This window comes from Hippocampus bargibanti, linkage group LG01 (assembly GCF_051943395.1).
Source record: "Hippocampus bargibanti isolate YZ-2025 linkage group LG01, ASM5194339v1, whole genome shotgun sequence".
NCBI lineage: Eukaryota > Metazoa > Chordata > Actinopteri > Syngnathiformes > Syngnathidae > Hippocampus > Hippocampus bargibanti.
This window is the reverse complement of record NC_142734.1, coordinates 3,646,435-3,671,480: the sequence shown is the minus strand read 5'-3', so window position 1 is coordinate 3,671,480 and position 25,046 is coordinate 3,646,435. Positions and strand designations below refer to the sequence as shown.

The 25,046-nt window shown below is 39.7% G+C and overlaps 1 protein-coding gene across 8 annotated transcripts in view; it reads left to right on the top strand.

Annotated features, from left to right (window-relative positions):
• uckl1b (uridine-cytidine kinase 1-like 1b) overlaps positions 1–24,678 on the top strand; it is a 30,100-nt gene extending 5,422 nt beyond the window's left edge. For 4 of the 8 annotated variants that reach the window (XM_088990652.1, XM_088990688.1, XM_088990712.1 and 1 more), the window contains exons 2-15: positions 1,720–1,913; positions 3,807–3,913; positions 6,593–6,763; positions 6,898–6,969; positions 7,985–8,174; positions 8,248–8,309; positions 14,841–14,860; positions 16,308–16,406; positions 16,491–16,584; positions 18,252–18,314; positions 19,255–19,383; positions 19,470–19,577; positions 22,288–22,444; positions 23,266–24,678. In XM_088990652.1, coding sequence (XP_088846778.1) covers positions 1,720–1,913; positions 3,807–3,913; positions 6,593–6,763; positions 6,898–6,969; positions 7,985–8,174; positions 8,248–8,309; positions 14,841–14,860; positions 16,308–16,406; positions 16,491–16,584; positions 18,252–18,314; positions 19,255–19,383; positions 19,470–19,577; positions 22,288–22,444; positions 23,266–23,345 — 1,546 coding nt within the window. In that variant the 3' untranslated portion in view covers positions 23,346–24,678. Of the gene's footprint in view, positions 1–1,719; positions 1,914–3,806; positions 3,914–6,592; positions 6,764–6,897; positions 6,970–7,984; positions 8,175–8,247; positions 8,310–11,600; positions 11,618–14,840; positions 14,861–16,307; positions 16,407–16,490; positions 16,585–18,251; positions 18,315–19,254; positions 19,384–19,469; positions 19,578–22,287; positions 22,445–23,265 lie in introns of all 8 variants that reach the window. The other 4 variants (XM_088990681.1, XM_088990696.1, XM_088990670.1 and 1 more) reach the window with 3 other exon arrangements.
• Positions 24,679–25,046: the final 368 nt, after the last annotated feature.

Genomic DNA, 25,046 nt, shown 5'->3' with positions numbered 1-25,046 from the left:
GATAATTCCAGACCTATGTAACTTAGGACTTAACTCTTTTTTTCTGATGAAAGAACAGAGTCTTGTGCTGAATTGAATGTTTATATAGTCCTAAAAAATATTTTGCTGGTATTTGAGTGAAAATGACAAAAACCCTGGCACTGGAGTGGACACATATTTGCACAGTGTCTGGCAGGGAATTAGTTGATATTGATGTTTGCAACTTCTGTTTTTACTTTGGAAAACAATGACTCACATGTTTGACTATTACGGACCAAAAGAGTCGCTGCGTAGTGACATTTTTCTTTAAGATGATTGATTGGAAGAAAAATAACAATCATATGATTGCTTATTAGTTCCACTCCCAGTCTGGACTGTGAGTAACAATTAAATGTTGAACAACAACACAACTGATAACATGTTTTCTGGCGTCGTAGCCTAACTTAGCAAGCCACATGCACATTACTCAGTCGTGCAATCAGCTGAGCTGTTGTCACGGATTTCAGGTCAGTTTGTGTACTTTGGCTAATGTTGGCTTTTAGACTGGATGGGCCTAAGCTTTTCATGCTCGGTAAGAACTAAACATTAACCTTCAATAAGCAGTAACCCAGCACATACTGGGTCTTGTTTACTGTTAGCATGGTGACCAGTAACACAATGATGAGCTCCTTGTCTTGGGATTTTTAAGCCTCTGTTACAATTGTTGTATTGAAGAACGTAAAATACCCAACCATGGTATTAAGTTCTGCCTTGTTGCAAAATGCAATGTGATACATACTCAGTTGGTCTGATTCTAACGTGGCCAATTTGTCATTATTTTATAATGGATGTGAGTCTAATTCGTGTATTATTTATGATCTTGGTACAGACGCTCTCCAATTTACGAACACTCAAGTTACGAACAACGAGCATTTTTGCGGGTATGTTCGGACAGAGATACTGTAAGTTAGTTTTTAATTGCATGTCTTCTTCCGGCCGAGCTCACTTGCGATTGGCTGTGTAGAGTATGTGGGCGGGGAGGAAATCCCTCTCCCCAGTTGACGCTCCAGGAGGACGCAATGCATAACAAGAAGTAATGGCTGCTGCCAGCATATGTGGATTTTTTTCGGAAGTACTTTTTTTGGAGCATAAAAACATGTTTCATGGCCTGATTGAAGACTATTTACCCATAGTGTGGACTGTTGATTATTTGTACATGTGTACAATACGTTTAAAATATACACAATCCGATGCAAGGTCAAATACAGTCGGTTCACGGATCATTGTTTGATCTTTTCATAAACTCATTCACTGCAATCCCTGAATTTATTAGGGAATTGAAACTATGGCATGGAGCACCATTCCTGAATTTCTTTGGTTTTTGGTTTTTCTTGCAGAGGTGCCAATAAAGCACTGGTGAGACCTCTGATGTTTTTTTTCCGTTCCACAAGGGGGCAGAATTTGCCTTTTGTACAGCCGCCCCCACTTGCACCTTATATAACTCCAGTTCCTGATACATTAGAAATTAACTCTTTTTTTTCTGATGAAAGAAGAAAGTCTAAGGTTTCTAATCCTGTATTGGATGTTTATGTAGTCCTAAAACTCAATATTCTGTGGGTCCTGGAATTTGAGTGACAATGACAAAAACCCTGGCACTGGACACATTATTGCCCATCGTCTGGTAGTAAATGAGTTAAGAGGGCAAGAATTATTCTTTTACTGAACAATGGCGACAACTCAAGCTCTCTTGTTTGTTTGCAGCGGAGGTGACGATGGCTCACTGGACCGCCTCCTCCCCTCGGTCAGCACGGGCCTTTCACCCCGAAAAAGGACCACCAGTCAGTGCAAGTCTGAGCCGCCTCTCCTCCGCACCTCCAAGCGCACCATCTATACCGCTGGACGTCCCCCTTGGTACAACGAACATGGCGCCCAGTCCAAAGAAGCCTTTGTCATTGGTAGGCCTGTTCATTGTCTAGAAATGTCACAGATTGTTTGCTATGTGTGTGTTTGCAATTACGAATCAGTAGACAATAGTGGTTTGTATTCTTGTTTAGTCGCAAATCCAACAACTTGTTTTGGGTTGTCTCACCTTTTGAGAATAGAGTTGTTTAAGATGAGGTTTGTGAAAACCTGCCAACGAAGGCTGATTTAGATTTAATGCTTGACTGTTTAGATTGTCCACATGGTGAAGTCACACCATCTGCGATGGAAATACCAGTCTCGTCCGTACACGAACTCGTAAAAAGTCTTTGATACCATGACACCTGATAGTCTTTAACAGCACGGACTGCAGCCCGGACAGCAAACTATACTATTCCCTCTTCCATGAGTATGGAATTTGCTCGATGTCTAAAGCAGTTCTTCAAAAAGAACTGTGTGGTTGTTTCATGCTGTTTTTTTACAGTCTGCATTATTACATGTTGTATATTGAAGGAAACAACCAGGTTTATCTAAAACACTAATTGTGCGATTGTTATGCTAACACAGAATGCAAGACATCATAGACTGGCTAATGATTGATGTCACAGTTTAAACCTATAAATGCACACTTTTCACCCTCAGAAAGAAAACACAGGTGTAAAAAAATGCTGTATCCAAATCAATGTAAGAAAACCACACAAAGAACACATTGATTGAAATGATAACCAAGATTGAAAACCTGCAGATTTTCAACATAGCCTTGGTGACCACCACTGCGTATATTCAGACAGAATCCTCTTATCATTCAATAAACTATCGTCGAAGCTTCATCCTGCTTTTTAAACTGTTGCCTGAAGCCGTATTGTGCTCCTGTCTAGTTGCATAACAGCGTACAACATCACAGCCACTCCTCATACAGGGTTCCTACTGAACCTTTAAAAGTCTGTCAAGTCTTGTAATTTCTCGATGTCAGGAAGTCATCTAAAGGGTCATTCATTTGGATTAAATAATATAATTTGTAGAAAAGGGACAGCAATTCATTGAATGGAATGGAATGGAGCCCTGGTGTCACAATTTCTTGTCAAAATTCACTGTTTGCTGAAGATCTTATATTACCATTACACAGATGACATTTTTTGCCTTTTGCTCGCATATAGACAGGGCTCATAGACCATTGTGGACAAGTTGGTGATCTTATTCCATTCATTTACCGCGTTTTCCGGTGAAAAAGATTGAAAATACACCATTCATTGGGGTTGCGCCTTAAATTTCTGTGCGCCTTATACACCAGAAAATACGGCATTTAAAAAGAATCAGTGTGCGTCCCTCTGCAGTGCAAAATTTTACTTAGAATGTGGTTGTTTTAAACATGGATTTCCATCCATTTTTGTTGATGTAAGTAACCCCTGCACAAGGCGCACATTTCATGTTATTAATTCCGGATTGGGAAATATGAATTCAAAGTTTGGTTAAGTTAAAAATCCGTTCGCCTTTGATCCAAATGGATGCATTGGATTGAATTTACCTTTATTAGTCTCGCAGTGGAGGAATTTACATTTCACAGCAGCAAAGTTATGAAAGAAGTCGAAAAACAAAATATAGGAGCTGCTGGAAAACTGTATTCAAGGCCTTTTCAATTGTATACAAAGAAAATAATTCATTTGGGTACTTTGGGCATGGGGATTATTCAGTCCCGCACCACGTTGTCCAAGCACATAAACTCGTTGGGAAGTAAGCAACAAATTTCCTCCATCGACGCCATTTTTCAGTTCATTTGGCTACTCAATAGGCTGCAATTGTCCTCATATTTCACATTTTAACATTGGAGAAATAAAGACAAATGCAGTTTTTCACTGTCTTAAAAAGTCTGAAACAGAAATTGAAGAACCCCGTGACAATCCTTGTAAGACGTCAACATTGTGTCACAGGTCTGTGTGGTGGCAGCGCTTCAGGAAAGACGACCGTTGCCAGAAAAATAATTGAAGCCCTCGATGTTCCCTGGGTTGTCTTGTTGTCCATGGACTCCTTTTATAAGGTACGCAAGCATACGTCAAAATTTAACATGGCCGTCTCCCCATGTGGGCTCCTGTGATGTCACTTGAATTAGCACTAACCTGTTTTTCCCCCCTCCCTCACCTCTGTTTGTCACCACTGTCTGGTCAGACTGGTTAGTCCTACCGAGGCCTCCAGCAAAATCTTACTTGAGTCCTTTATTGTGGAGAATAAATTCAAAAAGAAAACCCACTACAGTGATACCTCGGTTTACGAACCCCTTGGCTTACAAACTTTTCAGTTTATGAACGTTAAATTGTCCAAGCACATAAACTGCAAAGTTCTCCATTGTGGGACAAATAAAGGATTTTACCCTGGCATACGAACTATTTTTCAGGAGACACACGGAGCTTCCACAATGAGTGATGTGTCGTTTGAGAACCAGCCCGTTCTCCTAAAAGAAAATGGCAGCCGGCTTGTTTTGGTCCTCTATTTTGGTCCAGTTGTCGATTAAAGCCACGTGATTGGTCTAGAACGCAGCAGTGAGGGGGATTTACAGACAGAGGGAAAGTGAAGCCCTTCTTCAAAAAAGAAAATGGCTGCCGACATTTTTTTGTCCTCTATTGAAGCCACATGATTGGACAAAAACGCAGCAGTGACGGGAAGAGACGGGCAGACGACTGACAGAGAGTGACAAAATGGATAGAAAACAGTGGAATTGGGACTTGTTTCAACTTTGATAGTTCAAAGGCAGTGTAGACTGCAAGGTTAAAAATCCCATCACTCAGGCTCCACAAATAACCCGCACAAGCCATCTGTACACTTGATGCAAAACGCTATCAACCCAGCTAAACAGAACACAACTGATGAGGAACTAGATAAAATTATCACAGGGAAAGCACCTCCAAGGGATTATTCCTCAAGATGGTGAAATAAGTAGGCTACGTTTCTCATCAAGTGTTTAATTCTGATGAAACTGGCCACTCCATTCCATCAAGCCATCGACCATCACAAAGGTAAATAAAACGTCTTTATTATACGACTTTATTATACCGTACAGTTTATTTCTTTAATTATAATACAATACATTTATTATACATAAAATTAGGTATATTTTGTGTAATTTTAAGGCTTAGAAAGTAGAAAATTATGTTTTATGGGGACCTGGGAACAGATTATTGTCATTTTAATGGTTTCCTATGGGAAATTAATTTTTGAGATACACACTTTTCGCCTTACAGACTCTGTCTGGGAACCAATTAAGTTCGTAAGCCAAGGTATCACTGTATATTCTCTTTTGGGTCCTACTGTGATGAGAGCTGAAAGGACGGTTTTAATATTAGACCCTGAACGTGTCTAAGGAGGGCAAGGTGCCCTGCTCCTCGATTTCCCACCCACCGTGTGGTTATGTAATCCTGTCACTCTGCTCTGTGGTGCTGGAGCTCAGCACAAGTGCCAATTTTCACACCGCCGTGTCCCCAGGGCGACATCAGAAATGTTTTGAAACTGTGTTGAGTTTTAGATTCACATTTGTTCGAGTTAGGTCACACCGAGAGTTGAAAAATGTGTATTCTTACCTTATTTATTTTCTTAAGGAGGCTTCTAAAAATCCAAATAGTAGCCAGCATTGGCGTTTTAGTGTCTGACCATCTGGTGCGGAGGTCAGCGTAGCACATGGTGGTCTCCTAAATTTAGTTCTCCTCGTTTCTTCTGCTTGTGAACAGGAAGCTGCATGTAAGAGTTCTTGAAATGAAGCGCAGCAATCAATTTATGGTGAAGAAAAATCACTGGTGGGCATACATACGGGTGGTCGTAACTCGTGCCGGTCGGATCTTACCTCTATTGAATTTGGGATTTTTTTTTTTTAATTCATTCAATATGCGCCTTATAGTCTAATGGGCCTTATATATGGACAAAGTTTGAAAATACACAATTCATCCTCCGGTACACCTGATAGAGTGAGACCTCAACTTACGAACTCAATTGGTTCCCAGACAGAGTGTGTGAGGCGAAAAGTGTGTATCTCAAAAAACATTTCCCATAGGAAACCATTAAAATGAGAATAATCCGTTCCTGGGTTTCCATAAAATATACTTTTCAACTGAATAAGCCTTAAAACTACACACAACATACCTTATTCTATGTATAATAAATGTGCTATTGTATTATTGTGAAAGAAATACACTGCACTGTATCATAAAGTCACTTTATTTACATTTGTGATGGTCATTGATGGCTTGATGGAATGGCGTTGGAGGTCGAAGGTCAAAGGGAATTGCTGTTTGGAAAGAGAGGCACATTACATGAGGACTGTAATTAAAGAAATAAACGGTGCTGTAAAATAAAGTTTTATTTACCTTTTTGATGGTCGTTGATGGCTTATGGAAGGAGAGTCACAGTTGGTGACTTAACCGCTGGTGCTGTTCGGTCGTGTGCTTCCGCCACAGATCACTCCGCCAGCCGTGGTGGGTGTGTATTATGAAAATAGTGTTTATCATAAGGTTTAATTTTCAGAAATGTGACGTTTGTAAGACGAAAAGTTTGTAAGATGAGGTCTCACTGTACACCGTAAAATACGGTATATAAAGAAATTATATATTCGATCATATTTTTTTCCTATAAATCATATTTGTCTTTGTGCTTGGACAGTGACCGCATGCATGCAAGAGTGTACTGTATATCTACACACCATCTCATCAAACGTTTTAATGGTGTCCATCAGGTCCTCTCCTTGGAGCAACAAGCACGGGCTGCCAGTAACGACTATAACTTTGATCATCCCGATGCCTTCGACTTTGATTTGCTGACGCACACGCTCCGAAAGCTCAAGCAGGGCAAGAGTGTGAAAATCCCCGTGTATGACTTCACAACGCATGGAAGACAGAAAGAGTGGGTAAGGATGAAAGATGAATGATCATTGATCTGCTGGATTGCATCCTTTTGCTATTTCGTAGATGTGAGCTTTTTTTTTTTGTATCGATTTTTAAATGGCCACGTTATTTATGTCTTGATATTTATCCACGATAGAAAACAGTGTATGGAGCTAGCGTAATCATCTTTGAAGGGATCATGGCCTTTGTCGATAAAGAGCTCTTGCAGGTAGGGACAATGTTTTCTAACATGATCACACTATTCTTTGCACTTGGGCCTTTTTTTGCCCTCGTATTGTGTGTGTGTGTGTGTGTGTGTGTGTGTGTGTGTGTGTGTGTGTGTGTACAGACACTCCCCAACTTACGAACAAGATACGTTCTGAATGGTCATTCGTAAGGTGAATTCGTTCGTAGGTTTATTCAGTGCTATATTTTGTATGGATTGTATGTTTAAGGCTTATGTAATAATAATAATAATAATAATACATTTCATTTCTAAGCGCCTTTCAAAACTCTCAAGGACACTTTACAGTCACAGTTTTTCCAGTTTAAAGTTTTTTCTGTGGGTGAGCAGCGGCAGGCAAATGCGCAAGCGTTCACTCAACAACAAAGTAAATCAAATAGATAGAAAGCTAGCTATCTAGCTAATGGACAGCCAATAAATAGGTGATAGAATGCCAGATAGCCGACAGCTTACAGTCTCCCGGCTAGACAGGTAATGTAAGTATGTTTAAGGTTCATATAAGTATGTTTAAGTTTAATAAACATTTAATAAATATATGCTCTATAAAGATAATATATGCTCTATAACGATACGTACATGTACAACTGGCTACCTAGCTAGCGAGCTATTTGCTATCTATTTACTATCTATTAGCTCTCTGGCTAGCTAGTTATCTAGCTTGCTATTAGTTATCTATTAGCTATCAGGCTAGTATAGCTATCCAGCTGACTATCTATTAGCTAGCTGGCTAGCTAACTTTCTACCTATTTGTGTTATTCCGGGTTGAGTGAACGCTGGCACATGTGGCTGCCGCTGCTCACCCACAGAAAAACTTATCCTGTGACTGTAAAGTGACCTTGAGAGTTTTGAAAGGCACTTATGAATGAAATGTATTATTATTATTAGTACTAGAAAAATGTTCGTAACTTGAATGTTTGTCAGTAGGGGTAGTGTCTGTATCGTGACAAAAATAATTTGAGTCGAAACAAAAATGCTAAACCATTTTCATTTACCTTTAAAGTTACTGGACATGAAGATTTTTGTCGACACGGACTCAGACATCCGTCTCGTGCGGCGACTGAGGAGGGACATCACCGAGCGAGGCCGAGACATCGACGGCGTCATCAAACAATACAATAAGTTTGTCAAACCATCCTTTGAGCAGTACATCGAACCCACCATGCGCCTGGCTGATATTGTGGTGCCTCGTGGTACGTTCGTTGCCCATTAATCGACATTCATCATGAAGTACTTTTCATATTACACAGCATGTCATTCCATCAGGTGGCGGGAACATGGTGGCCATTGATTTGATTGTGCAGCATGTCCACAGTCAGCTGGAGGAGGTAAGAACATTCACACATTCAACTTAAAGCATGGACACTTGTGTTGTTGACTTAGTCCCCCCGGGTTCAGGATTTGGTGAGGGCTAGTTTTCCAACAATATACTTCTGGGAGAAAATATTTACGCCATACTCCACCCCCCCTGATCAGTCCCCACAAAAAAAAAATAAGTTTTCTGATGAAAATGTAGCTAAAGTGAATTAATGCGGTAAAATGCCTTTTTTTTTTTCCTTACGGCTCTGCGTAGGAGAGCTTGCTTTACTCTACCTACCACCCCCTCTACTGGATAGGAGAGGCGTTGCGTTTAATGGAAAATAAGAATAAGAATACATTTCATTTATAAGCACCTTTCAAAACTCTCAAGGTCACTTTACAGTCACAGGATATTTTATAATAATACGTTTCATTTATAAGCGCCTTTCAAAACTCTCAAGGTCACTTTACAGTCACAGGATATTTTATAATAATACGTTTCATTTATAAGCGCCTTTCAAAACTCTCAAGGTCACTTTACAGTGATAGCATAAGTTTTGCCGTGGGTGAGCAGCGGCAGCCACGTACGCTGGTGTTCACTCAACCCGGAAGTAACTCAAATAGATAGAAAAATAGCTATTTCTATACATTTCATTTAGAAGCGCCTTTCAAAACTCTCAGGGTCACTTTACAGTTAGATGGTTAGCTAGATAGCCAACTAGCTAGCTAGGTAGCTAGCTAGGTAGCTATATAGTTAATAGCTAGCTAGCGAGACTTGCAGCTATAATCGCACCTAAAACATACCTGTCAACGTATACGTCTTCCCCGTATTTTATAAGTTTAATGTACTACTTTTATGTGGGAAAATGCTTATTTTTTTTAATTAATAATAATAATAATAACAATAATACATTTCATTTATAAGCGCCTTTCAAAACTCTCAAGGTCACTTTACCGTCATAGCATAAGTTTTGCAGTGGGTGAGCAGTGGCAGCCACGTACGCTAGCGTTAACTCAACCCGGAAGTAACTCAAATAGATAGAAAAATAGCTATTTCTATACATTTCATTTAGAAGCGCCTTTCAATACTCTCAGGGTCACTTTACAGTTAGATGGTTAGCTAGATAGCCAACTCGCTAGCTAGGTAGCTATATAGTTAATAGCTAGCTAGCAAGACTTGCAGCTATAATCGCACCTAAAACATACCTGTCAATGTATACGTCTTCCCCCTATTTTATAAGTTTAATGTACTACTTTTATGTGGGAAAATGCTTATTTTTTTAAATTAATAATAATAATAATAATAATACATTTCATTTATAAGCGCCTTTCAAAACTCTCAAGGTCACTTTACCGTCATAGCATAAGTTTTGCAGTGGGTGAGCAGCGGCAGCCACGTACGCTAGCGTTAACTCAACCCGGAAGTAACTCAAATAGATAGAAAAATAGCTATTTCTATACATTTCATTTAGAAGCGCCTTTCAAAACTCTCAGGGTCACTTTACAGTTAGATGGTTAGCTAGATAGCCAACTAGCTAGCTAGGTAGCTAGCTAGGTAGCTAGCTATATAGCTATATAGTTAATAGCTAGCTAGCAAGACTTGCAGCTATAATCGCACCTAAAACATACCTGTCAATGTATACGTCTTCCCCGTATTTTATAAGTTTAATGTACTACTTTTATGTGGGAAAATGCTCATTTTTTTAATTAATAATAATAATAATAATAATAATCCATTTCATTTATAAGCGCCTTTCAAAACTCTCAAGGTCACTTTACCGTCATAGCATAAGTTTTGCAGTGGGTGAGCAGCGGCAGCCACGTACGCTAGCGTTAACTCAACCCGGAAGTAACTCAAATAGATAGAAAACTAGCTCATTCTATACATTTCATTCAGAAGCGCATTTCAATACTCTCAGGGTCATTTTACAGTTAGATGGTTAGCTAGATAGCCAACTAGCTAGCTAGGTAGCTAGCTATATAGCTATATAGTTAATAGCTAGCTAGCAAGACTTGCAGCTATAATCGCACCTAAAACATACCTGTCAATGTATACGTCTTCCCCGTATTTTATAAGTTTAATGTACTACTTTTATGTGGGAAAATGCTTATTTTTTTTAAATTAATAATAATAATAATAATAATAATAATAATAATACATTTCATTTATAAGCTCCTTTCAAAACTCTCAAGGTCACTTTACCGTCATAGCATAAGTTTTGCAGTGGGTGAGCAGTGGCAGCCACGTACGCTAGCGTTAACTCAACCCGGAAGTAACTCAAATAGATAGAAAAATAGCTATTTCTATACATTTCATTTAGAAGCGCCTTTCAATACTCTCAGGGTCACTTTACAGTTAGATGGTTAGCTAGATAGCCAACTCGCTAGCTAGGTAGCTATATAGTTAATAGCTAGCTAGCAAGACTTGCAGCTATAATCGCACCTAAAACATACCTGTCAATGTATACGTCTTCCCCGTATTTTATAAGTTTAATGTACTACTTTTATGTGGGAAAATGCTTATTTTTTTTAAATTAATAATAATAATAATAATAATAATAATACATTTCATTTATAAGCTCCTTTCAAAACTCTCAAGGTCACTTTACCGTCATAGCATAAGTTTTGCAGTGGGTGAGCAGTGGCAGCCACGTACGCTAGCGTTAACTCAACCCGGAAGTAACTCAAATAGATAGAAAAATAGCTATTTCTATACATTTCATTTAGAAGCGCCTTTCAATACTCTCAGGGTCACTTTACAGTTAGATGGTTAGCTAGATAGCCAACTCGCTAGCTAGGTAGCTATATAGTTAATAGCTAGCTAGCAAGACTTGCAGCTATAATCGCACCTAAAACATACCTGTCAATGTATACGCCTTCCCCCTATTTTATAAGTTTAATGTACTACTTTTATGTGGGAAAATGCTTATTTTTTTAAATTAATAATAATAATAATAATAATACATTTCATTTATAAGCTCCTTTCAAAACTCTCAAGGTCACTTTACCGTCATAGCATAAGTTTTGCAGTGGGTGAGCAGCGGCAGCCACGTACGCTTGCGTTAACTCAACCCGGAAGTAACTCAAATAGATAGAAAACTAGCTATTTCTATACATTTCATTTAGAAGCGCTTTTCAAAACTCTCAAGGTCACTTTACAGTCATAGCATAAGTTAGCCAAGGTTCACGGGTATGCTAAGGGTATGCTAAGGACACATTCCGCTTTTTACCCCCACGTGTGCACTGGCACACTCATGATAAATTGCTCTCTCACTCTTTTCCCACCACATTGTCATCCCGCCACCTTCCACGGCTCACAGCGCGAGCTCAGCGTAAGGTAGAGTGGCCTTTAATCCTCATCTTATCATCCACCGTCTCCTCCCCGACTGCTCTTTGCGTTGTCTTTACTGCAAAGCAGGGAAAAAGAGAGGGAAGCAGCCAATTTCTGCCCTATACCAGTCTGCTGGCTGCCACGTGACATCACCAGGCCACCACAATCGTAGAAAAGAACATTGCAAATTGATTATTGGACAAAAACTGGACCTAAATTGTGTTAAAGGTCCCATGGCACATTTTTTTCCCCCTTAATCTTTTATGTCCTTTTATCGTGTTTGCGAGATAATTTATTGAAAGTTCCCAGGATGCCACTTTTCAAGCTCTTTGAGTTGCCATGTCGACCAGCCGGATTCATATGAATGAATCATATTCAAACAACATTGATTTGATTTCTGTTAGACTCAAATTGTCTATCTGTTCTGTCCTTCGATTGGTAGTCGGCGATGTTTCGACGTCTCCAGCAGCCATTTTACGAAGGGCTATTGAGACTCACACCCGCAAATCAGGCACATGGATGCCCTGAATAGCGAGCTTCTGAGTAACCAAAATAAATACATAAGGAAAGAGCAACATATTATATGGGCAAAAAGAAAAAAAGGGACAATGAGGCTTGCGTAGCTCCTTTTTAATTTATATACCGACGCTTCCGGACATGTTGTGTCCATAATTTGTAAACTCACTTCAAATGACTTCTGAGTGTTTTTTACAAAGATTCCACCGCTATATATATATAGCTATATTTTACGTTTTAAGACTCACGCTGTTTTTTAGTTGGTGACGATACCTACCGTGACGTCACGGTAGGTATCGTCACTGACCAAGAAAGTGACACACATGATCTCCTTCTTCTGCTCGACCGTAATTTTCTTTTGTGTCCTCTTGGGCTTAACACTAGACTGTCTTTTTCGGTCCCAATAATAGCAAAAGTATCCACTCGATAACAAACCACGTCTGCACTGAGTGCACCGAAAGAAAGGGTGGGTGTGGAAAACTAGTCCGCCAGCCACAGTGGTGCTGTTCGACCGTGTGGTTTGGTGTCCTTGCGCCGAAAACTAGTCTGCCAGCCATTGTGGCGCTCCGTGTGTTTCCCGAAAACTAGTTCGTATGCCAAGGTTGTATTCTTGCGAATTTAATGTTTGTGAGGCGAAAAGTTCGTAAGCCGAGGTATCACTGTATTTACTTATTTACAGTAAAGTCTCGTTATATCGATATCGGATATATCGATAGTCCCGGTTATATCGATACTATTTCTATGCACGCACGGAGAAAATTACATGCAAACAGGGTCGGATATATCGATAGTCCCGGTTATATCGATATTTTTTTCGGACTCCCTTGAATATCGATATAACGAGACTTTACTGTATTTATTTTGTAATCTTACCTATATTTTACATAAAATCTGTTAGTTGCTTAAAACATTTGATGGAAAAGGTTTGAATGCTTTGCCATCGCAATGAGGAACTGATGGTATAGAGGGATATTGCTTCACCTGCATGCGGAAGTTGCCGTCATAGCTAGCTCACTGCAGTGTCTACGGTGTGACTTTTTGGCCTCGATAGGCTGACACTCACTATTTTTTATTGCACTTGAACAACAGCTGAAGCTGGAAAAAAAGCGCTAACATGTAGGAGGAAAAAACATTGCGAGAGGTCTGGCCAGGGCTTTATCGGCACCCAAGCAAGGAAAAACAAAACCCGAACTAATCCGGCAATGGCGCTCGATGTCCTATTTTCAATTCCCGAATACATTTGGGAATGGCAGTGAGTGAGTTAACAGTTGCATATCGTCAACCAACCATATCGGTGTCGAACGCTAATGGCATGGGACCTTTTAATAAATTAAGAATCGCAGTGCGGACATTATTCCTGATGGCCGATGCTAACAAAGGTGAATGTGGAGCAGCCAGCAACTCATGTAAGGAGGTTGGTTTTCCCTCTTTTTGACTCTTGCTGCCTTCTGTGTCAATTTTTTTTTTTATCCCTGAGCACAATGTTTGACCCCCTTTTCTCAATGGCGACCAGAGAGAGTATTAAAACAGAAAAAGAAAATCTTGCGACAGTTGCATGTCATTGGCCCTCAGAGTTTTTGACAGACGCACACAAAGGAAGTGAAAGAAATACAGTGATACCTTGGCTTACGAACTTAATTGGTTCCCAGACAGAGTGTGTAAGGCGAAAAGTGTTTATCCCAAAAATTAATTTCTCATAGGAAACCATTAAAATGAGAATAATCCGTTCGCAGGTGCCCATAAAACATGATTTTCTACTTTCTAATTTTCTAAAACTACACACAATATACCTTATTTTATGTATAATAAATGTACTATGATATTATAATTAAAGAAATAAACTCTACTGTATAATAAAGTTGTTTTATTTACCTTTGTGATGGTCATTGATGGTTTGATGGAATGGAGTGGCCGGTTTCATTAGCATTAAACACTTTATGAGGAACGTAGCCTTCTTCTTTCACCATCTTGAGGAATGATCCCTTGTAGGTGCTTTCTCTGTGATAATTTTATCTAGTTCCTCATCAATTGTGTTCTCTTTAGCTAGGTTGATAGATTTTTGCATCAAGTATACAGATGGCTTGTGCGGGTTATTTGTGGAGCCTGATTGATGGGATTTTTAACCTTGCAGTCTATCAAAGTTGAAACTCTCACTGTCGTCTGCCTGTCTCTTTAATGTTTTAACCACCTCCCCGCACTGCTGCGTTCTTGACCAATCACGTGGCTTTAACCAAAGACTGGGGGTGGGGAATAGAGGACTAAAAAAAGTCGGCAGCCATTTTGTTGTTAGAACGGGCTCGTTCGCGAATGACACATCACTCATTGAGGCAGCTCCGTGTGTATCCCGAAAAAAAGTTTGTATGCCAAGGTAAAATGTTCATAAATTTAACATTCGCAAACCGAAAAGTTGGTAAACCAATAGGTTCGTAAACCGGGGTATCACTGTACCAACTTCCACCGTTCTGAACTTTAATGAAATGCGTGTCACTCAAGCTCGTGTACCACCCGCGCATTTGCCCACCGTAGTTACTCAGCTGCACAAAAATCATAAAAGCCCAAGTGAAAATCTCCACATTGTTGGTAAACGTGTTGTTCACTGTAAGATTGGCCCTTCATCCACCTTGATGTTGTGCCCTTTCATTTCTCTTCCCCTTGTCTGTTGTTCTCCATCTTTCTGTGTCACCCACCGTGTTTCGCCGAAAATTCCCCGTAGAGGAAACTTCGCTGGGATATGTGAGCAGATTTGCTATGATTTCTTTTGTTTTGTTTAGTTTTTTTTTCTTTGCATCTGGCTATTGTGTAGCTCAGTGAGAAGGTTGGCTCTGTAGCTGTTTGGAGAGTCATGTTAGTCACCCATAACTGCATCACTACTAGTAACGGTGTGTGTTCAGTTTGCAGTCAAAGGGTCAACCCCCCCCCCCCCCCCCCCCCGTCTCGGCTAACAGCTTCCATATCCAAACTCGTGTCGTTAATATTTGTGGAATCATGGAAAATTATTACAATTCACCGAGACCATCGATGAAAAGGTTTCTTCAGACGTTATCTGTAATTCTTTGAGGGTGTCGGACGTTTCACTTCTTATCCAAGATGCTTCGTCAGCGAACTTAAGTCTTACTGGTAGTTTCGGCCCTATATATATCCCTACTGTCCAGTCGTAGCGCTGCCGGACTCTGCTATGATAGATCCCTGCTCTCAGGTTGGGGGGAGCAGAGGACTACTCCCTGTGGCTCCACTCATTACTTGTATTGTCCTGACTGATTACTTCTATTGTCCTGCCTGAGGATGAGTAATCAGCAGTACATATGCACCTAAAAGCTAGCAACCACTCACTTGACGACAATGAGGTTAAAATCTTAGCGAAAGAAAATAGATGGTTTGAAAGGGGAGTAAAAGAAGCTATTTTCATAAAACGGCAAAATCCTTCATTAAACTGACATGGTGGGGTGAGGTTCAATTTGGATCGTTCGTACAATAGGCTGCTTAGGCAACATAGGCTTAGTTATGCTGATGAGGTGATACCAGAGCAAATGGGCAATCAGGCCATTCGTAGACCTCATACTCAGTCAGGACAATACAAGTAATGAGTGGAGCCACAGGGAGTAGTCCTCTGCTCCCTCCAACCTGAGAGCAGGGACCTATCATAGCAGAGTCCGCCAGTGCCACGTCTGGACAGTAGGGATATATATATAGGGCCGAAACTACCAGCAAGACTTTAGTTAGCTGACGAAGCATCTTGGATAAGAAGCGAAATGTCCGACACCCTCAAAGAAGTGCAGATGACGGCTGACGAAACCTTTTCATCGATGGACCACTCCTGTACGACTGAGAGCTTACACAGATGTAATTCACTGAGACCAAAAAATGTCGAACAAAAAAAGAACCACCATTAAAAAAAAAAAAACATGGCATGGTCTCTTTTCTGTTCTAATTTTCTCCCGAATGAGGCTAACGAGGACAATGTGTGATTTGCTAGTTTGTCTTTCTGCTTTTGCAAACCAATCCTAAAGCTGTTTTTACTCTGTGAATTTTTTGTGCTTCTGCATTCTCACCACTTACACTTTTATTTGGGGGGGGGGGGGTGAATCTACATTGATCATCTTCCACATTAGATGGTGCTAATGCTCGCTAATCTTTTTTCCCCCCTCTCAATCCATATCGACGTCTGTTACCGTGGTGACAGGGCAGCCCTGGCCTCTGCTCATCAAGCGCAACCGCTACCGCAGACTCTCAGTGTTCTGGAGAGTACACCCCAGGTCAAAGGCATGCACACCATCATCAGGTACGATCGACTACACCGCTTTTCACTTCAATAAATATGCCAGCGTGCACATAGCGTGAACACTTTTTTGTTTTCTTCGTATAGAAACAAGGAAACCAGCCGCGATGAGTTCATCTTTTACTCCAAGAGGCTGATGCGTCTGTTGATTGAGCGAGCGCTGTCCTTCCTACCATCACAGGTGCTAAAGCAAAAGATAAACAGTTCATACGTGAATTATTAATTAACTTGAGCGATAAAAGGTGACGCCCATAAGGAAAATAGCACTGTAATATATAATACAGTGATAGCTCCATTTACAAACGCTTTAGCTTACGAACTTTTCCCCTCACGAACGTTAAATTCGCGAGCATATAATCTTGGCTGGCAAACTAGTTTTCGGTGGACGAATCAAACAACACGGTCGGACTAGTTTTCATCACCCCCTTTGAGTGCAGACGTGGTTCCTTATAGGGGTTACTTTTGCTATTATGGGACCAAAATAGACCCCACCAAAGGCTAGTGTTAAGCCGAAGAGGACAGGATTAATGAAAAGCAGCTCGCAGAGGACAGTGTGAGTGAGGGTATGCCAACAGATAGCTAGCTAGATAGCTAGCCACCTAGATAGCTCTATAGCTAATAGCTATCCAGCTAGATAGTTAGCTAATAGACTGAATGTCACTATTAAACACTAGCCAGCTAGTAGATAGCCAACAGATAGCTAGCTAGATATATAGCTAATAGCCAGTTAGATACAGTAAAGTCTCGTTATATCGATATTCAAGGGAGTCCGAAAAAATATCGATATAACCGGGACTATCGATATATCCGACCCTGTTTGCATGTAATTTTCTCCGTGCATGCATAGAAATAGTATCGATATAACCGGGACTATCGATATATCCGATATCGATATAACGAGACTTTACTGTAGTTGGTTATTACACTGAAAGTCACTATTAAACACACAGATAGAAAGCCAGCTAAGAGATTTCTAGCTAGGTAGCTATATAGCTAATAGATAGCTAATAGCTAGCTAGATATCTAGCCAGTTAGATGGTTAGTTACCTGATACACTGAATGCCACTATTAAATACACATAGCTAATAGATTGCTAGCCACTTAAATGGCTACATAGCTGCTACCTGGTTAGCTAATACACTGAATGTAACTAAATAAAAAGATACTACTACTAATAATAATAATAATAACTGTTCAACTCATCGGTGGCTTTCTTCTTTTTTAAACCGAAAGACGCAGGTGGGCTCCTTTTGTTTTTGAGAGGTGAATGTGATTCCTTGCATGTATTTTGGGAACGGACACGATGGCGTAGAGAGAAGAAGAAAAACTGAAATCAATTAAAGGAGGTCAATCCAATAGTACATTTATTATACATAAAATAAGATATATTTTGTGTCGTGTTAAGGCTTATTTAGTAGAAAATTATGTTTGATGGGGACCTAGGAACGGATTATTCTCATTTTTAATGGTTTCTTATGGGAAATATATGTTCAGCAGACAAACTTTTCGCCTTACACACACTTTCTGCGAACCAATTAAGTTCGTAAGCTGAGGTATCATTGTATTGTTTTAAATCAGGACCAGCGTTAGGTCCTTTTAGAATTTCGCTTATTTTAGAAAGGTTTAAGAATCCTGTAATACAATGTTTTTCAACATTTATGACCCAAGGCACATATTTCACACTGGAAAATATGTCATCAAAATATCATCGTACAATATAATGCATCGTGGAAAAAAAAAGTGTAGAATGTTTCTGTGGACAAATCAAAATGGCCACTCGATGTTGGAAAGTGATTGACGACTATTGGCGCTTCCTTGAGCAATCATTTCATGTTTTCATTTCCTCAGGTCCACGTCGTGCAGACTCCCCAGGGAGAGGACTATGAAGGCAGGACTTTCCACGGAAAGAGGGTAATGTTTTTTTTTTAACTTCATATACAGTGATACCTTGGCTTATGAACTTAATTGGTTCCCAGACAGAGTGTGTAAGGCGAAAAGTGTGTATCCCAAAAATTACTTTCCCATAGGAAACCATTAAAATGAGAATAATCCGTTCCCAGGTCCCCATAAAACATAATTTTCTACTTTCTAAGCCTTAAAACTACACAAAATATACCTCAATTTGTGTATAACAAATGTGCTATGGTATTATAGTTAAAGAAATAAACGGTACTGTACAATAAAGTCCTTTTATTTACCTTTGTGATGGTCGTTGATGGCTGGATGGAATGGATAGCTTTTTGCATAAAGTGTCTCAAGGAGCTCTGGGTTGTACATATTGGAAGTTGTGATATTGCAACAGATGCAAGCAGACACACTTAAAACATCATTAATAGCTGGTTTCCTAGCTTCACTTTTCATTTCAAATTGAACTGATGGCTAATGCGGGTTATTTGTGGAGCCTGGTTGATGGGAATTTTAACCTTGCAGTCTACACTATGCCTTTGAACCATCAAAGTTGAAACGAGTCCAAATTTCACTGTTTCCGATCCATTTTGTCACTCTCTCTCTGTCGCCTGCCTGTCTCTTTAATGTTCAAACCACCTCCCCTCACTGCTGCGCTCTTGACCAATCACGTGGCTTTAACCGACGACTGGGGGCGGAGAATAAAGGACCAAAACAAGCCGGCTGCCATTTTCTTGTTAGTCACATCACTCATTGTGGCAGCTCCGTGTGTATCCCGAAAAATAGTTCGTATGCCAAGGTAAAAAAAATTCATACATTTAACGTTTGTAAACCGGAAAGTTCGTACGCCATGGGGTTCGAGGTATCACTGTCTTGTAAATTGTTAGCTGCAGTTTGCTAACCAATTGTGCTAATTGTCTCTGATTCTTGTTTTATGTCTTTGCAGATCACTGGCGTGTCCATTTTGCGAGCAGGCGAAACCATGGAACCCGCCCTTAGGGCCGTTTGCAAAGATGTCCGCATCGGCAAAATCCTCATCCAGACCAATCAGGACACAGGAGAACCTGAGGTCCAGGTTTAAATCAATGAGATACTGGTGACAACCATCAAAACAGCGTCCGCAACATGATGGCATTAAGTCATACTTTGTTTCTTGTACAGCTTCATTACCTTCGTCTCCCTAAAGACATGAGTGAAGATCACGTCATTCTGATGGACTGCACCGTATCCACTGGCGCTGCAGCCATGATGGCCGTTCGAGTCCTCCTGGTGCGTACTGCTTTAAAAATTGAGTCGATTCTATTCCTGTTGCACCAATTCACAACATGTATTGACAACACTATCTATTTGCGATCGATTAGCTGTCTAACTAGCTAGATGGCTAGCTATCTATTAGTTATCTATTAGCTAGCTAGCTAACTTGATCTATTTGAGTTATTGCCCGTTGAACGGGGTCACAGTTGCTGGCTACCTAGCTAGCTATCTATTTGCTATCTATTAGCTGTCCGGTGCGCCTTATCCACTGGAAAATACGATACTGTAATTAAAATTTGCTATCTATTTGCGATCGATTAGCTGTCTAACTAGCTAGATAGCTAGCTATCTATTAGTTATCTATTAGCTAGCTAGCTAACTTGATCTATTTGTGTTTTTCCCGGTGGAACGGGGTCACCGTTGCTGGCTACCTAGCTAGATATCTATTTGCTATCTATTAGCTGTCCGGTGCGCCTTATACACTGGAAAATACGATACTGTAATTAAAATTTGCTATCTATTTGCGATCGATTAGCTGTCTAACTAGCTAGATAGCTAGCTATCTATTAGTTATCTATTAGCTAGCTAGCTAACTTGATCTATTTGTGTTTTTCCCGGTGGAACGGGGTCACCGTTGCTGGCTACCTAGCTAGATATCTATTTGCTATCTATTAGCTGTCCGGTGCGCCTTATACACTGGAAAATACGATACTGTAATTAAAATTTGCTATCTATTTGCGATCGATTATCTCTCCAACTAGGTAGATAGCTAGCTATCTATTAGTTATCTATTAGCTAGCTAGCTAACTTGATCTATTTGTGTTTTTCCCGGTGGAACGGGGTCACCGTTGCTGGCTACCTAGCTAGCTATCTATTCGCTATCTATTAGCTGTCCGGTGCGCCTTATCCACTGGAAAATACGATACTGTAATTAAAATTTGCTATCTATTTGCGATCGATTAGCTGTCCAACTAGCTAGATAGCTAGCTATCGAATAGTTACCTATTAGCTAGCTAGCTAACTTGATCTATTTGAGTTATTCCCCGTTGAACGGGGTCACAGTTGCTGGCTACCTAGCTAGCTATCTATTTGCTATCTATTAGCTGTCCGGTGCGCCTTATACACTGGAAAATACGACACTGTAATTAAAATTTGCTATCTATTAGCTGTCCAACTAGCTAGATAGCTAGCTATCTATTAGTTATCTATTAGCTAGCTAGCTAACTTGATCTATTTGTGTTTTTCCCGGTGGAACGGGGTCACCGTTGCTGGCTACCTAGCTAGATATCTATTTGCTATCTATTAGCTGTCCGGTGCGCCTTATACACTGGAAAATACGATACTGTAATTAAAATTTGCTATCTATTTGCGATCGATTAGCTGTCCAACTAGGTAGATAGCTAGCTATCTATTAGTTATCTATTAGCTAGCTAGCTAACTTGATCTATTTGTGTTTTTCCCGGTGGAACGGGGTCACCGTTGCTGGCTACCTAGCTAGCTATCTATTTGCTATCTATTAGCTGTCCGGTGCGCCTTATCCACTGGAAAATACGATACTGTAATTAAAATTTGCTATCTATTTGCGATCGATTAGCTGTCCAACTAGCTAGATAGCTAGCTATCGAATAGTTATCTATTAGCTAGCTAGCTAACTTGATCTATTTGTGTTTTTCCCGGTGGAACGGGGTCACCGTTGCTGGCTACCTAGCTAGCTATCTATTTGCTATCTATTAGCTGTCCGGTGCGCCTTATCCACTGGAAAATACGATACTGTAATTAAAATTTGCTATCTATTTGCAATCGATTAGCTGTCTAACTAGCTAGATAGCAAGCTATCTATTAGTTATCTATTAGCTAGCTAGCTAATTTGATCTATTTGAGTTATTCCCCGTTGAACGGGGTCACAGTTGCTGGCTACCTAGCTAGATATCTATTTGCTATCTATTAGCTGTCCGGTGCGCCTTATACACTGGAAGATACGATACTGTAATTAAAATTTGCTATCTATTTGCGATCGATTAGCTGTCTAACTAGCTAGATAGCTAGCTATCTAATAGTTATCTATTAGCTAGCTAGCTAACTTCATCTATTTGAGTTATTCCTGGTTGAATGGGGTCACCGTTGCTGGCTACCTAGCTAGCTATCTATTTGCTATCTATTAGCTGTCTAACTAGCTAGCTACCTATTAGTTATCTATTAGCTAGCTAGCTGGCTAACTATTTGAGTTATTCCCGGTTGATTGAACGCTGGCTGATGTGTCTGCCGCAGCTCACCCACAGAAAAACTGATACTGTGACTATAAAGTGACCTTGAGAGTTTTGAAAGGCGCTGATAAATGAAATGTATTATTATTATTATTTATTATTGTTAATATGAAAGAAAATGGATTGTTTATATATATATTTTTTTATTAATCTCAATAAAGCAATCATTAAAGAGTCGTTACCAAGCAAATCAAAATATATGACTGTATTTTCCGGTCTATAAGCACCCGCTTTGAATGGTGTATTTCCTAATGTAAAGGGTCATTAACAATATACACCACTGAATTTCACTTTTAGAAATCTACTGTATTTTCCGGTGTATAAGGTGTACAGGAGTATACGGCGCACCCCCAATGAATGGTGTATTTTCAAACGTTTTTCCATATATAAGGCGCACCTTCAATGGATGAAAAAAAAGAATGGTTTGTTTGGAGTCGACATCTCACAAGCGTTTGTTTCAGGACCATGATGTACAAGAGGACAAAATCCTTCTGGTGTCTCTGCTAATGGCCGAAATGGGGGTGCACTCGGTGGCCTATGCCTTCCCTCAGGTCAAGATTATCACCACAGCTGTGGACAAGAAGGTCAACGACCTCTTCCACATCATACCTGGCATCGGTGAGAAGCCAAACAATCACCAAACATCTGAAACCAGCAAGAATAAGTCATTCACTGCCATTCCCGGATGTATTCGGGTTTAGGTTTTTCTTGGGGGGACGTGGGGGGGGGGTGCAGATAAAGCGCTGACCAGACCTCTGGCATTATGTTTTCCCTTCTATGAGGGAAAAGCATTCCCCTTTTTTTCCATTTTAGCGCTTTGTTCCAGCTTCAGTTTTTTTTAAACCAAATGTGTGTGTGTGTGTCTGTCTCTGTCTCTGTATGTATGTGTATATATATGTGTATATACATATATACACACACACGTGTGTGTGTGTGTGTGTATGTGTGTGTGTGTGTGTGTGTGTGTGTGTGTGTCTATCTGCGTGTGTGTGTGTCTATGTATGTATATATATATATATATATATATATATATATATATATATATATATATATGTATATGTGTGTGTGTATACATACATACACACGTGTGTATATGTGTGTGTATGTGTGTGTGTATATATATGTGTGTGTATACATGTGTGTACACGTGTGTATGTATATATATATACACGTATACACACACACACACACACATCTATATATACACACACACATCTATATACATACACATTTATACACAAACACATATATAAACACATACAATATATATATATACACACACACATATATCCTTGGCAATACATTTATACAACAATAAGATTGTCTTTTTACAGCTGTTACGGATGCTCAAAATGTTTTGATTTTCCATTTTCTGAAAGCACGTTACAATCATAAAAGTTTCTTCCCATGTGACTCTTCTTTTTTCTTTCCCCCCCTAGGAAATTTTGGCGACAGATATTTTGGAACCGATGCACCTCCCGACTGGAGTGACGACGAGATTGATGAGCCCAGTTACTGATCCGCCGACAGTCAAACAATGACACTGTACAGTAACCACATTCAAGCTTTTAAATTATTGTATTTGTTATCAAGTTGCGCTAAAAAAGATATTTTTGTACAGTATGTTAATAGTTTTGCTTGGTCTGTGAGGAATATTTGCAATCTCACCTTTAAAGCCTCATACTGTGAATGACAGTGAATGTGAATTTGTACATGGCGTAGAGGCGGATATCAGAATAGACTTTATCAGCCACATGCATTTAAAGGACAACCGACACCATTTTTTTGTTAACCTAAGTGGCATCAGAAAAACGTTTTATAGCATCTAAAATACCCAAAACACACAGGCTGATATTTTAATATAGTCAAATGCAAATGGTTTATTACGAACCCCTTGGCTTACAAACTTTTCGGTTTACGATCGTTAAATTTATGAAAAATTTACCTTGGCATACGAACTTTTTTCGTACATGGAGCTGCCTCAACGAGTGATGTGTCGTTTGCGAACGAGCCCGTTCTTCTAACAACAAAATGGCAGCCGACTGTTTTTGTCCTCTATTCCCCGCCTCCATTCTTGGGTTAAAGCCACGTGATTGGTCAAGAACGCAGCAGTGCGGGGAGGTGGTTAAAACATTAAAGAGACAGGCAGACGACAGTGAGAGTTTCAACTTTGATCGTTCAAAGGCAGAGTGTAGACTGCAAGGTTAAAATATCCCATCAATCAGGCTCCACAAAGAACCCGCACAAGCCATCTGTACACTTGATGCAAAAAGCTATCAACCCAGCTAAACAGAACACAATTGATGAAGAACTAGGTAAAATTATCGCAGAGAAAGCACCTACAAGGGATCATTCCTCAAGATGGTGAAAGTAGAAGGTTGCGTTCCTCATCAAGTGTTTAATGCTGAGGAAAGTGGCTACTCCATTCCATCAAGCCATCAACGACCATCACAACGGTAAATAAAAACGACTTTATTATACAGTACAGTTTATTTCTTTAATTATAATACTATAGCACATTTATTATACATAAAATAAGGTATATTTTGTGTAGTTTTTTAGGCTGAGAAAATCAGAAAATAGAAATGTAAGTTTCATGGTGACCTGGGAACGGATTATTCGAATTTTAATGGTTTCCTATGGGAAATTATTTTTTGGGATACACACTTTTCGCCTTACACATGCTGTCTGGGAACCAATTACGTTTGTAAGCCAAGGTATCACTGTCATAAAAAACCCCTTCAATGCTCATCTTTCAGGCTACTGTCACCTTATTTTCATTCATGGTTTTGCACTGTTTTGTTTAAAAACATTTATTTTGTAAATGTTTAATAAAAGTGCAATTGTTTCAATTGTGTCCTAGCTGTGTCGTTGATTGCTGTGACATTTCACATTGGATATTATCATGTACCTGTCTGTGTGATTTCTCAACGCCGCATGTGCTGTCGTGCTTGTAAAATGTAGTAACTCTTTGGCAGGGAAGCTTTATAATTCAATATTCTTTTCAATTCATGACTCTAGTGTGTTTATAACAGTGGATTTCAACGCTAGGCCTTCAGTAGTGCTACATCTGACTAGAAAAAAAAAATGTGCGGTGTGATTTACTACAAGTCCGCTAGAGGGTAGCATTAGCCAGGAAATAACTGGTCAACCTTTCTTAATGATGTCCATTTTTTCTGGAAAAGTCCGTTTTAAAATGGCTTTAACAGTAAATCTCCAA